General features: G+C 34.5%; 1 protein-coding gene across 2 annotated transcripts in view; it reads right to left on the minus strand.

Annotated features, from left to right (window-relative positions):
• LOC126969566 (microspherule protein 1) overlaps positions 1-11,973 on the minus strand; it is a 47,665-nt gene extending 35,692 nt beyond the window's left edge. The window contains exons 1-6 of one of the 2 annotated variants that reach the window (XM_050815091.1): positions 11,755-11,971; positions 11,368-11,683; positions 10,696-10,914; positions 10,033-10,189; positions 9,481-9,592; positions 3,446-3,599 (exon numbers count right to left, since the gene is read on the minus strand). In XM_050815091.1, the coding sequence (XP_050671048.1) occupies positions 3,446-3,599; positions 9,481-9,592; positions 10,033-10,189; positions 10,696-10,914; positions 11,368-11,683; positions 11,755-11,855 (1,059 nt within the window). In that variant the 5' untranslated portion in view covers positions 11,856-11,971. Of the gene's footprint in view, positions 1-3,445; positions 3,600-9,480; positions 9,593-10,032; positions 10,190-10,695; positions 10,915-11,367; positions 11,684-11,754 lie in introns of both variants that reach the window. The other variant, XM_050815092.1, reaches the window with a different exon arrangement.
• Positions 11,974-13,057: the final 1,084 nt, after the last annotated feature.

The following is a 13,057-nucleotide window of genomic DNA, read 5'->3' on the forward strand; positions in this document are numbered from 1 at the left end:
GATAGTAAATTCAAATAGGATTTAAAATCAAACTTATTGAACCTCAAAAAATATCTCCCATTCAAAAACAGTCTGACTCAGATCTGAGAAAAACGGGCACAAGAAAATCACAGGCCTTTTCTTAATAAAAATCTAGCTGACCCAGCAAACGTTGTACATAGGCTGCACTAAAAGTATCGGGAATGGAATATTTCCACTGTTCCTGTCATATTAAAATCTTTTTAATTGAAGACTCCTTGGTTTTGAAAATCTAATACCATTTATTTAATTAAAAAAATATTCTCGGTATTGTCACAAGGTCTTGTTAAACTTGTTTAGTCGCTGAGAAAATGGAATTGACTTGAGAAAATTCTAGAGCGATGATGACTTTCGAAGTGGTTTAACACAAAAACAGTTTGTTGACCGGATGATTTCTGCATTTGGAGATGAAGCCCCATCCAAAACCTCAACTTATCGCTGGTTTGCTGAATTTCAACGTGGACGTGTCAAGCTCAGTGATGATCCCCGTCAAGGTCGTCCAAAAACTTCAGTCACCAAAGAAAACGTTGATGCTGTGCGTAACCTGATTGAGGAGGATCGACATGTGACATACCGCGAAATTCAGGCAACTTTAGACATTGGCATGAGTCAAATACAAATAATCTTGCATGAACAATTAGGTGTAAAAAAGTTGTTTTCCCGATGGATACCGCATTTGCTCTGTGTAGAGCAAAAAGCGGCTCGCGTTACTTGGTGCGTCAGAACTCTCGAAAGATTCCACGCAGGATCCTTAAATGCTGTATACAACATCGTATTAGGTGACGAATTCTGGATATACGCGTACGAACCCGAAACAAAAAACCAGTCACGAGTTTGGGTGTTGGAAAATGAGTTAAAGCCAACAAAAATTGTTCGTTCACGGAGTGTTGCAAAAAAAATGGTGGCCACGTTTGTCTCCAAAACCGGCCAAACGGAGGAATAGTCGCAAGACTATTCCTCTTGAGGGACAAAGAACGGTTAATGCAGAATGGTATGCTAGCATTTGTTTGCCACAGGTCGTTTCTGAACTCCGTAAAGAGAACTGCAACCGCCGCATCATCCTCCATCACGATAATGCGAGTTCTGACACCGCGCACAGAACAAAAGTTTTTAGAGCAAGAGAACATAGAATTATTAAACCATCCGCCGTACAGCCCCGATCTAAGCCCTAATTTCTATACTTTCCCTAAAATAAAGAATAAATTGCGTGGTCAGAGATTTTCATCACCAGAAGATGCTGTGGGCCTACAAAACGGCCATTTTAGACTTTCACCCCAACTTCCGAATGGAATGGTTGCTTCAATGATTGGTTCCATCTGGAAAATGTTCCATATGGAAAAATGTGTCAAATTTCGCGGAGAATACTTCGAAAAGCAATAAATACATTTTTAAACAGTAATGTTGTATCACTTCCTTGATTCCCGAAATTTTCAGTGCCGCCCTCGAATTGCCATATAAAGAAATAAATAAAAAACCCATTGCCATCTTGCAACCGTATTGCGGATCTGTGGATGTAACAGAATAATATAAAAATCTCGATAGAAAATTAGGTGTTTATAGTAGACAGGTGAAAATTTAAAGTCGTATCATAAAAAAATAAAAAATAAATAACTTATCTAAAAATTAAAAAAAGAAATAACTTTAAATACAAAACACCACGGTTGTTGTGATTGCTTTTCTCAAGCTTTGTACTGCGCATGCGCGCACAAATAGATTTTAACACACGTACAACGGTGAGTTTTCCTTGTTAAACACGAAGCAGAGAACAAAGAGAACCACAAACAACAACGGGTCACCATTTGCAAAATATTTTTAAAATGTTCATTGTGCATGAACCTCTAAACTGCATATGAGGTCCTGGTACAAGTTGCTAGGATGACTCATGATTTAACTGTTATGAAAGACATGACGTCAATAGTTATTTATGCAACTGTTGTGTAATGAGGGGTATTAAAACACGAATGTGGATTTATATTTATTTGTGACCTTTTGATAGATAGGTACGAGTCACCGGAGTTTTTAAATAATCTCTACATATTATAAAACAAAGTCCTCTGCCGCCTCTATTTGTATATTTGCGATCAACTCAACAACTACTGCACCGATTTTCAAGCTGTTTTCTTCAATGGATAGTGTGGATTTTGAGGAAGGTTTTAGTATATGGTTTTATTATTTTTTGTATACATTAACGATATTTGTTGGAGAAGTCGGAAAAAAATAAGCCGTCTGGGAGCTTTAAATGATAGCGATGGCTAAACCCTTGGAGCTATAACAAAATAATGTACTTATAGTGGAGTTATGTATCTTATATAGCTCTACAGAAAAGCGCGATGGCATGTGTCTATCTCTTAAGGATATTTAACTTACTATATCCAATTTAATACTTTAAAAAATTGGTATTTATAAAGCGGTAATGTAATAATTATTTATGCAACTGTCATGTAATAAGGGGTATTAAAACACGAATGTGGATTATGTGATAATAGTATCACATGAGTGTATTAATACCTAATTATCAACAGTTGCATACAAGACTTTATCTACACCCAAAATATGAATCCTCTAAAAGATTCTGGAACAGTTAGCTTACTGCTAACATTAAAACACCAGTCCTAGTAGTAACCTAATATCATTCATTACTGATTATATACAAATAAAATAAGTATTAATGAAACAATTATTTCTTTTAGTAGTAATTTACATTTTGTATAGTGCAATAATTAAAATTCACTCGATATAACGATCTTTTGCAGCGTTTAAAATGAATCGCTCATTTTTTGTAAACAAGACAATAAAAATATCGAAGAAAAATGGCGGGGATTCGAATAACCTACTTTTTTTTTACGGCGCCCGATCTTCTGAGATTGTAGAGCGCGCGTAAACTAAGACGTTCTTTTTTTGAAATTCATACAGATACCATCGAGCAATAAGAATGTGGCTGTATGTTGAAACTCTTTGCGCGTGAAGGGATAAAAAAAAACATAGGAGTGTTGTTATGAAATTCAGTACAACATTACAACACTCTTTTGGGTGATGTAATGGTTATTAGAACATTGGGTGTTTTAATGTTGGCAATAAGCTAACTGTTTCAGAATCTTTAATAGAGGATTTAAAGCATCGGTGTAGATAAAATATATTAAGGTATAGTACCTACTCGCGTCATACATAAGACAATCTCTTCTTCAACTTTGATCACCTAGTACCAAAACAGTGTATAATGCTTCCTATCTCATTTTCTCCCAAGTCAAATCTTATGAATTTATCTGTCTGTCTCATTGTCTCGCCGGCTGAATCATATACATTTACATGTTTATGTCTCAATCGTCTCGCTCTTTCGTTTCATCGAGTTTCAAATCACAACGATTCTAAAGAAATTTCACTTAAATAACTAAATTATGTAAGTACAATGTAACTGAGAGTAACAAACCTCTCTTGATCTCATCAGGTATCTGACAAGTCTTCCTCGCAGCACAGCGAGAGTGTTCTTGTCCAACTCTATGTTTCCACCAGCTACTGACTGAACCAGGACTTGCCAGCGTGAGAATGCGTTTTCCAACAGCCTTATGTCTTTTTTTTCGATCCTAATAAAATAAAATGCTTATATATAAAAAATTATGAAGATGTTTGTCAGCGGTAAACTCCTAAACTACTGAATCAAATTTTGCACACTGTGTACAGTTTGATCCAACTTCTGAGATAGGGTAGTTTTTATTTGGATTCGTGACCCTCAATATTTTTTAAATTTAAAAATTTTATTTTTGTATGAATAAAGTTGTAGGAGATTTTTGACTCATAGTTTGACAGTTCTGCTGTGACATTACAAGAACACGGAAAAATCAGTGAACGCATATAAAACATGGAATAATTTCTGACGCTTTAACATAGCCTAACTTAAACTATACCGTTAGACGGTAGGGCTTACAAACTGTCCCGGCACGCGGATTAGTTTGGTTAGGCGAGTGAGTACGATTGAATTGCTGTCAGACGAGATTTTAAAAACAGACAAAACAAGGATTTAAAATACATTCATATCGATACCCCCGACGCATAACGTCGCATAGCGTTTTTTGAATAACGTTAGAAAACTACATTAAAATAATCTTTTTAAATTAACGAAGGCAGTAACATGGAAACAGTCCCGCGTCAAAGGAACTTTCTAAGCCTTCAGCTTCTTTCAGTTCACCAAGTGCTACTCTAGTACTGTAAAACGAAACGAATATCTATTGAGAAAACTTCAATCGTATCTGATCTCAATAATAGTACTTCTACTTCTGAGAACCCCTCTCCAGTCACAACTCAAAATGTCTCCACATGTGAAGAATAACATCTATGTCCATTGCCATCGCTATCTGGAAGTGACATAGAGTTCGCTGCTGATGCTGATGTTACTAAGTCAAGGCACAGTAAATTATCTTTTCCTGCTTATTCATCTTAAGCTCGTACACCAGGTGGAAGGACTTCTCGCAAACGTTTTGTAAATGTTTTAAGCGTATGTAAGCAACACTGGAGTTTCTAGAGATGGTAAAAGTCTACAACCGTCATGCCCTTCAATGTAAATATTTACAACCTGTTGAATCACATTATGTCTCACAGTAAAACAAACAGATTATATATCGATGGGCTCTCTAACATTTCGGAAAATGTTTTACATGTACCAAAATTGGTGTAACAGAGAAGGAATAAAGGTATTCCTTGCTTAGTTATTACTAAGCAAGCTACATTTAAATATACACTTTTAAAGGATTAAAACGCGTGTAATTGTAACGGTTTTACATTAGATGTTTATAAGCTGGACTGCGACTGTGGCCTGACTTACATTGGGCAAACCAAACGTAATATCTCAAGCCGACTTAAAGAACACATTGCGGATATCAAACACAGACGTCACTCTAAGTCAGCTGTATGTGAACACATAACAGACCGTCCTAGCCACTACATCCGGTTCGACCAACCAAAAGTTTTGGTAAAAGAGAATAGATTTCTCCCAAGACTGGTACGTGAAGCCATCGAAATTAAAACATACCCAAATTTCAATAGAGAAGATGGTCTAAAATTATCTAACACCTGGGATCCAATAATCTCTAAATTAAAACCCATAACTACACATATCAAAAAAGAAGAGGACACTGTCAGTAAATTTTGCCAAAAACCATCTGTGTACAGCAAATACCACCTCCGAGGCGCTAAACTTCATAATTACAACTATGACAAATACTATCTTTGACTCACTTCATCTGCAGTCCCCCTGAAAACGAAAACTGGAAAGGTCTTGAAACGTCGGGTTAACTAAAATAAAAATGTAACGTTTACACAAACATCTAATGTAAAACCGTTACAATTACACGCGTTTTAATCCTTTAAAAGTGTTTTATTTATATGTGTAACACTAGCGTTAATGAAAGAAAATACTATAAGCAAGCTACTACAGTCAGACATTATACAGATATTGTAAACTCGTAAGTAAATGTTGCACTTGGTAAGCCTAAATGTGCGCAATGTTTTGAAGGAAATAAAGTTACCAACACCAAGTCATGTTATTATATACGAATATTATTAATATTTTCTTAATTTGTCTCATTTGGGTGACGATCAAGATAAACTACAATAATTCATCAGACAATTAATTCAATCGTTATATTTTGACTATTTTTTTTGTGATCTCAAAACATATTACCAAAAGGCATAAAGGCATTTATTTTTTCAAGATTGATTCCTTTAGAATTCTTTTTGACTAGTCCTAAATCTCTTATTCAGTAACCTCAAATTCTCTCCAAATTATTAAAACTGTTTATCTATAATAAAGAAAGATTTATTTAATTATTTTTGTTACTTTGAAGCTATTATTTAAGTATTGTTATTTACGGTATTATTCCTTGAGTTCTCGTTAAGCCTATCTTCCTAAATTTCGAATCCAAAAGGTTTATTAACATTGTTCCTAGTTTAATTAAGTTAAAATATTAAGTAGTTTTGTTCAAGCTCTTTCATTTCATATATGATCCGACTTCCAGCAATTGGGATAATTTAAAATTTACGTTGCAGAACATCGTATCTTTTACTTACGACTCTATTCTATCATGGGGCAAATTCCGTAACCTAAAATCGCAAGTTCAAGATACGACCTGTGCATAACAAGCACAAAGTCGTAACTTTAGTTTTTTGTATTTTATTTAAAAAAAGTTAAGATAATTGGACATTGTTAATATAAATAGTTTTCAGTCACATAACTAAGCAAGTTTTCATATCTGATGTTTCTATAAATATTATACATATTTTTTATTGACTAATGACTTTTGTAACTAAGATATATCAAAACTATAATTATTACGTTAAGATTTTATGTGTCGGGGGTATCGATATGTTATAAAGTGGTGTAGAAATCATACGGATCGTCGTCCCAAGCTGAATTGAATGACTTTTCACGTATAAGTAGACCAATTACTTAAAAATACAATAAAGTGTGTTTTATTTGAGGGATGGCATTATGCATACTGTAGGTAGTGCACATATGACTTTTTATTACAGAACTAAAATACACACATCAATAAAGTCTAAGCAACATGCATGATATTACAAATTTACCATTTATATTAATTAATTTCTAAGTCTTTATTCACTCAAAGTGCACAGGTATGTAAACTTTTTTGTTATTGATGACATACTGGCTGGTTGTAAAAAAAATCGATTATGTTTTGTTTTTCTCATAAAATTAAATGAAAGGGAATTTATTTAAATTTAAGTGCGTTTTTATTGCTACGTTTAGTCTTGATTTTATAATTTTACCAACCATTTAAATAAAGTTAGCGACAAAATTGAATTGTTAGATAATCTTTACGCCATGAAGTGACGTCATTTGACGCCAAATGAAGCTTTAGGGATGTTGCAAGTGGGAAGTAATCAATCTCAGGTATCTCGGCATTTTGGCATTCATAGAAATGTTATTTGTCGTCTTTGGCAGCGCTACAATAATACAAGGGAACCCGCTGAACAGGATTCAGGCCGTAAAAGGAGTACAACCACTCAGCAAGACCGGTACATACAACTGACTGCAAGTCGCCAGCCGATGTTAACCGCTCGAGAGATAAGTTTGAGGCTACAAAATTCAAGTGGTGTTGATGTAAGTCCCCAAACTGTGCGACATCGACTGCATGAGTACGGCCTACGAGCTCGACGCCCAATTAGGTGCCCACCGATACGTCACGGGAATCGCGCTCGTCGAAATGAATGGTGTAGAGAACGCACAACATGGACCCAGGAACAATGGAATAAAATTATGTTTTCCGATGAGTCGCGATTAGGGTTTAGGCCTAATACAAGAAGGGTGTACCGTCAGCCCGGAAATACTGAAAGGCTCAGGTGCATTCAGGAAGTTCATCCATACAGCGGCTCAACAGTTATGGTATGGGCGGGTATTATGAAGAACAGGCGAACTGAGATCGTTTTTGTAAATGGAAACATGAACGCTGAAAATTACGTTGAGAATATTCTCAGACCTTATGTCCATCCATTTGCACAAACCTTTGGCTCCGATTTTACGTTAATGCATGACAATGCGCGTTCACATACAGCTCGGCGTACCAGTCAATACTTGGCAACGGAGAACGTCGCGGTATTGCACTGGCCTGCACAATCGCCAAACCTCACACCATCGAGCACTCATGGGACATGCTCCAGAGACGTGTTTTGAAGGACTTGGCCGGAGTGACAACAACCCTACAGCCGAAGGATTTGCTACAATTCCATTGGGAGCGAATACCGCAAGATGACATAAACAGTCTCATTAATTCAATGAGTAATCGTTGCCGACAAGTTCTGAATAGCAGAGGAGGCCATACTTTGTATTAAATTATCCTATTCTTTCACAATAAATTCATTTTCTATAGAAATTTCATTTTGTTAAAAAAATGTTTAGTTGCTTATGGATTCTTAGTTTCTGCAGTATATTCTAATATTGTTATGTTCTGTTGTTAAAAGAACTTATAAAGACAACAGCTGTTATTTTTACATCATAGGACCCTAAAAATTATAATTTAAAAAATAAAATACAACATTATGATATGAAAAACCATCCTAAAATTTAAATTAGTACATGTTGCTTAGACTTTTTTTATGTGTGTATTTTTTCAGTAACTAACAGATCTGGTATTAGTTTTTCCTTTTTGTGGGATTCTCTGTGTTTCGGTAATCTTCATTTATTTTTCGACTCATTCTACTCTTCCTATATAAAAAAATGCTAGTGCCTATCTTATTACAAGTTATTTGTAAGTTAGATTCCTACAAGACAGGTGTCGTTAAAGTTACGGTTAAAACCTTGTTAATTAGGACCATGGAAATGATTACTAATGATACCTAACAATAACCTCAAATGTGATCACTTCAATTTAAAAAATTGAAGATTTCTTATTTATCCAACAAGAAATTCACGATAATAAAAGCCCTGTATCAATTTGTATCAGGAGTATTTGTGTGGCTCGATGGCAATACAATTTTGTTCAATGACATACTTAATTCCTTAGAAAACACACAGCATCAGTTTTTCAAGAGTTTGTATGCATCCATACATTGCAAAAAGAATCTACTTGATATAAGTACTCATCTCGCCAAAAACTAAATTTACTTACGATTTAATATAAATTATATGCTTGTAATAAAGTGAGTCATTAAATGACTTATAAATAAATATATCAAATTATATTCAGTGTTGTAACAATAAGGTTCTCTACATTTTTCTTTATTACCATATCAATTTCGTTTGTAACTTTTGTGTGCATTCATTTTGTATTTTAATTAAAATCTGGTGATAGTTTATTTATTGATAATGAATACTCAAAAAGTATTAAATGAAACTATCACCAACCATATTCTCATGTAGCACTAGAGGAATCACAGATGTGTTGCCAGTCTTTTAGAAAAGTAAACACCTTTTTTTAAAAGGCATAATATACAAATCAAGCTAATATGTATCATTCAAAATTTTTTTCTTTTATCATGACTGATCCCCTTATACATAACGCATACATCATCAACATTTCTGACAAACATTGACAATGTGTCACAAATGTGAACCAGTTACCTTTGGTTACCGTAATCATGTCAGGCTGAGAACCAATCATGTAAATTATGTTTTGCACATGATAAAATAACAGACAAAGCATATCTTAATATTGGCCTAGATTCAATACCGACAACACTCTTTTTATTATGCAGTGATAGTTAACTGTATTGTCACTTAATTGTGTGAAATTTGTGGCACTCATTATCTACGGTAGACAGTATGAGAAGACCCCTTCCATGTTTTTAAATGTGTTCACTGGGAAAAAAGGAATAATTATTGTAATGATATAATATATTATGCATTTGTTTAGGTGAAGCGAAGCCAGTCACCAGATAGTTATATATAATTAGTTAAATTTTGTTTAAATAGTCTGTATGAATCAGCTCACTGACTGGTAAAAAAGAACTGACCTATCAGCTAACTGCATTTCCACATCCATACCGTCCTCCTTGTAATCTGGCAAATCTGCATCATTCATTGTATCTTCAGCATCCGAGAATGTCATAATAGGATCATCAGGATCTGAAAAATATAAATTTAAATAGAATCTCAATCATTGGGCTCAGATATTATTTTTCTTAAGATAGTTTTCTAAATTTGATCACTATTAAATAGCTGCTAACTTAATACAAAATTAATTCTTACCAAATATTATGAACATACACAAGTCCCAGCAATCTTACCCACTACGCCAATCATCAGCATACTGCATGATCTATAAATCTCGGTACATCTCTTCAACTTTCATGTTATGGAATCCATAAATTTTGATACAAATCAAATGTGTATACTTAATCCCAAAAGTGAGGGATGGAAAATATTTATTAACCCACAACAGTTTCTGTGAAGCTAAGATGGTTTCTCTTCTTTTAACTCACAGTTTTTTTACATATTTTATTCCCACTATCAACAAAACTTGTATTTTAGCTAACATTTATATGAATATATATTATAAAACTCACTTTTGGGCAAGGGTTGCACAGACTGATCTGGCAATAAGTGGTACTGCTTTAAAAGCTGCCAGTGCTCCATTATACTCTTTGCAGTTCTTGTTGGGTAAAATACATGTGGATTCTGTTCAAGTAGTTCTTGAAACTTTTCTAAAATGGGATGAGAATTCTGAAAGTAAATAATATTTTAGAACTATGAGATAAGATTATATAAGAAATTATAGAACAAAATTACAAAATGGTTTTCTTGTGAGTTTAAAATAATTTCTTCCACATACTACCAAGGTATGAAAAGATTTTCTTTACACAGAGTTTCCCGGGGCTTACTCCTTTCTAAAAGTCCAGGAACACTCGCATGATTCCTCTGGTGCTGCAAGAGAATGGAGGCTATGGTCACCTAACATCAGATGACGCATACAATACTTTTCCTCATCTTCCATAGAACAAAATATAACAATGATAAGAATGTTATAGGGCTATTTTATTAATTTACCATCACTAAGCAGCAAATATATGACTAAAAGCTCTTCAAAATATTTTCCATGATACATATCCTCCGGATAATATGTATTATTTCTGTACACTAAGGCCTAAAATGATCTTGAAGAGAGAGAAGAAAAGTGTTCTTGTTGTTCTTTTTATAAATGTTAAATTTGTATATTAATTATCACGTACACTGGTAATTGTGCCAAGTAATTCCTCTTCAGCAGTGGAGTACAAAGCCTGCTGCTGTATAGTGGCGACAAGATCAGGATGCAAATTCCTCATTGCAGCAACTGCCACTCGAGATATCTCAGCATTATACAGCAATGCATACCAACGAGACTGCAACTCTGCCACAGTGAACCGGCAGGAGAACTTGACACCTCTATGTACCATACGGAGATCATTTGTCTGAAAGTTTTGCAACATGTATTATGAACAATTTATTTATTCTCAAAAACAGTCAGTAATGCACTACATATCTTGTTGCACATCAACACACTTTCTTATAGAGCTAGGAGATTGAGTATGTAATTAGCATTTAGAATGATACTAAGAAAATATATAAATTGTAAAGATAAGTGATAGAATACTAAAAAAGCATAGCTGAAAGATCAGAGAGATTATTTATTCCATCATCATGTAACATACTAACAATATATAACAACTTATGAATCTAAGTCATATTATAGTTTCACTGCTTTATTTAGTAATTAGTTATTTCAGACACATCTATGGTTTTTTTAGGTAACACAAAACGAGTGTTATAGACATGTTCTCTCAGCTTAATTTCACCAAGTTCACCATGATGCAATACACAATTTATAGAACTAATAAAATAAATAGAACAGCCTAAAGCATTACCTGTTGAACTCCTATTATTAAAGCCAAATCATCTGTAGGTTTCCATCTGCCCAAGTCTTTTGTCGATAATTGACTTAATTGACCTTTTCGACGTGATCTGTGACCAGCACCAGCCACTTTGTTTAATGGTTTTCTGCGCTCTGGAACTGAGCTTATTGATGCCGTAGGAATATTAATCGGAAATTCTGGTAACTGGCTGGTATAAGACTGAGTCCTAATTCTTTTTTCTCCCTTCCCAAGTGATGCACCGGGTAGGCCCAAACTATATTCAACGAGCTCATCATCAAATCGTCTCCTTTTGATGGACCTTGATGAACTGCGGTAGTAAAAACATTCTAAACAATAAGCTTTTATAAATGTAACAATATTACTAATAGGTATGCAAACCTGCGTCTTTTTATAGCATCTTGTGCTGTTTCAAATTGGGGCGTTGTATTAGAGTTATCATTGCTATCAGATGCATTAGACGGGGTGACCGGGAAATCCATTACAATTTAGGATGATAACCCTTACTTTATAACTATGTGCTAAGACTATTTGTTATGTATTTTTGAAACTTCGTCTTTTGAAAAATAAAAACATTCAGTTTGGGCTAGGGATGGCGATCTCAAATCGATTAATCGGAGAATCGATTCCTCGGACCAAATAAATCGATTTTTTAAATGGATATGTCGAACTGAATCGATTTAGTGAATCGATATTTTACCCTTGAACATCGACATTCGATTTTTTCTGTTTTGGTAAAAAATCATTTGTTAGCTGCTGCGACAATTTTAGATCCTAGATTTAAAAAAATTCATTTTGCTGATCAAGTAGCCTGTTTTCGAGCAATTAATAGAATAAATACTTTCAATAATTCAATTTTAAATATTCAACCACAGCAACAACTTCCACAAAATAATAGTGAAGAATTCGACGCAATAGAAGGGACTGATTTAGAAAGAGGAAGGATTTTCATAAGTTGTTTGTCAAAAAGCAACTCTCTACATGTAATACTTGCACTTGCACTGGAAAGTCAAGGCTTAAACGAAGAGTTTAAACACTATTTATCACAGGCAGTTGTGCACCTAAAGTATGATCCTATACTTTATTGGCAAGCCCAAAAAACCTCTATTTATCACCATGTTCACTCAATAGCCTTGATGTATATGAGTATCGTAGGATGATCTGTTCCCTGTGAGCGCCTTTTTTCAATTGCCGGCAACATCGCAATGTTTGATGAGCGGAACCGCTTGGATCCCAGTAGACTTGACAGATTTGTTTTGTGTTTTTAAAAAGCTTAGATATGAAGCATTAGGAACTACAAGCTATGTTATCTACTCTCTTAACTTTTTAGTGCAACAAATACATTTAGAAAATTGTGCACGACAATCATAAATTGCTTAAATTTTGTAAAGTTATAACAATCGAATATTAAAGCATTTGAATCGAGTGGACGTGGAAGGTGCGCGGCTCAAGCGATAGGTAGTTGAGTGACAGGTTTGAAGAAGAATCGCGAGGGGCATTTACGAGATCGACCACGGAGGACGGACGTATCTTGTTGAATCGCTGATCGCGCTGCTCATAGTCCACAGCCTCGTTGGACAAATTATAGAAGCAAATTGAAGCTTCATTTACAGACCACTATTATTAGAATAGCAAAAGAAGGTACAAAAATAAATGTCTTCTTTTATATCTGATCTGATATTTC

The sequence above is a fragment of the Leptidea sinapis genome, chromosome 18 (genome assembly GCF_905404315.1).
Source record: "Leptidea sinapis chromosome 18, ilLepSina1.1, whole genome shotgun sequence".
NCBI classification, from domain to species: Eukaryota; Metazoa; Arthropoda; class Insecta; order Lepidoptera; family Pieridae; genus Leptidea; species Leptidea sinapis.